At 31.3% G+C, this 1,929-nt stretch overlaps 1 protein-coding gene across 1 annotated transcript; it reads right to left on the bottom strand.

The window, feature by feature from the left end:
* Positions 1 to 980: 980 nt before the first annotated feature.
* On the bottom strand, positions 981 to 1,709 carry LOC136231283 (uncharacterized). Its single transcript, XM_066020615.1, has one exon. It carries the CDS (start codon positions 1,688 to 1,690, stop codon positions 1,088 to 1,090), a length of 603 nt encoding a protein of 200 aa, XP_065876687.1. The 5' UTR covers positions 1,691 to 1,709; the 3' UTR covers positions 981 to 1,087.
* Between the last annotated feature and the right edge of the window lie 220 nt (positions 1,710 to 1,929).

Below are 1,929 nucleotides of genomic sequence, written 5' to 3'. Positions count from 1 at the left end.
AAAAAAAAAAAAAAAAAACAACAACAACAAACAACAGAAACTTGATAACTTCACATAATTTAATGAATTTCCACTAAATTATATTTCTTCATGTTTTTCAACCGTATCAGTAGGAGTAAGATGGAGGCTAAGATAGCTAATTATATATATAGCACAACCAGAGATGCATTCAATTACTAATAGGTGACGACTTCAAGTATTCATTTATTACTTCATTTAACGGTCTTGTTAGCTAAGGAAATATATTAAATGGTTAACAACTTGGTTCAATCAACACAATCACAATAGTAACCAAAAATAAGTTACTGCTCCCACTTCAAGGTATCCCAGCACCAAGCTGCCAATATATATATATAACACACATCATAATCTAAAAAATAACACCTCTTCACACATAACACTTCAACCACACAAACTAACCACAGGGTATAAATTATCCAGAGCAAACCATTAACTATTACATTTCTTTTTTACCAAACGCATCCCACATTCATTTCAGCAAACATTCCATATTTCAGAAATGATATTTCTTTTTCCTAATTCCTGGACTTTTCTTGATATTCTGTGTTTCTTAAGAATTCCTTATTTTCATGGAAGAAGATGAAAAGGGCCTTTCATGGATGAATCCGAGTAAAAAAAAAAATTCCCTCCATTAGTATTTACTTACACTGAGGTATTCACCGTGATTTTATATTCATGATAACAGATAAATGCTTTTTCTCTTCTGGTTGTTTTTTTGTTATTCCAAATTTGTTGTATATAAAGTTTTTTTATCTTTGTTGAATTAATAAGAAAGACTATTATTTTTTGTCATAAGTCTGATTGTTTGGACAACCTTTAGAAAATCTACCGCGACTTGAACTCAATATCTCCATTGCTTTGTTGTTCATTTATCTTTCTTAATTGCTTTGTTTATAATATGGTCTCATACAATTCCTTTTATAGTTAAGTGAGTAAGAATTGCAAAATGATTTCTTGGAAACAATTAAGGTATTGAATTAAATCTTTAAAAAAAAAAAAACTACAGCCTATAAATAAATAAAAATCTACACAATTTTCTACTCTATTTTTTGTACTCACAGCTTGACTATAAAGCTGATTCAAAAGCACCCACTAATGCTAAAATCTCATAATCTTTACATTTGCAATATCCATTTTTATGTGTACACTCATATTGTTGTGGTCTATTGATTCTCTTCTTCTCCACCATTAACTCTGCAGGCATTTTAATTCGCATACAAACTTGAACGGAAGGAAGCTGAATGCTTTCGTCAAAAACACTTGTACGGTTGATCTTTTGGTTGGGCACCATGTTTACCCACTTTTCCATTTGCATATTTGGTGATTCAAAAACAGATCTCCATGGAATTTGAGCACTCCCAACAAGTTTTGATGACCTTCTCATTGGGTTTGTACTGTTTGATCTCCACCTTAGCTCCATAACTATGCTCTCTTCTTTTAGGCTGTTGACAGTATCTTGAGTGCCCAAACACTCTACAGAATTGGATTCATTCCAAAAAAGATTGGATTTGGAAGAGATTTCATTGCTGTTTATTTGTATTCTTTTGTTGTTTGCTGCAGAAAGATAGTATCTAACAAAGAAAGTTCCATGGGATTTGAGTTGAATGTTTTTGGCTTGAATTATTGTGATTTCACATCTAAGAGAAGAAGACACGTCTTTAGCACCCATAATTAAGAGTGGGATTAGAATTTAGAGGGTATGCAGTATGAAGAGAATGTTTGTTTTTGTTTGTTGGTAGTGGAGAAGTGAGTATATATAATTTGTGAAAAAGTGGCATTTGCCTTTTTGGCAGAAACTACATAGAAATTCTTATTTCCACATATGTCTTACATTAAAAAAAATCAATTAAATACCGACCAAAATCTATATATATAAATATTAAACCCACCAAAATGTTAGTAGTTGCA

Source organism: Euphorbia lathyris, chromosome 5, assembly GCF_963576675.1.
Source record: "Euphorbia lathyris chromosome 5, ddEupLath1.1, whole genome shotgun sequence".
Classification (NCBI taxonomy): domain Eukaryota; kingdom Viridiplantae; phylum Streptophyta; class Magnoliopsida; order Malpighiales; family Euphorbiaceae; genus Euphorbia; species Euphorbia lathyris.
Note: the sequence above shows the minus strand (reverse complement) of the source record. Positions and strands in the feature narration are given on the sequence as shown.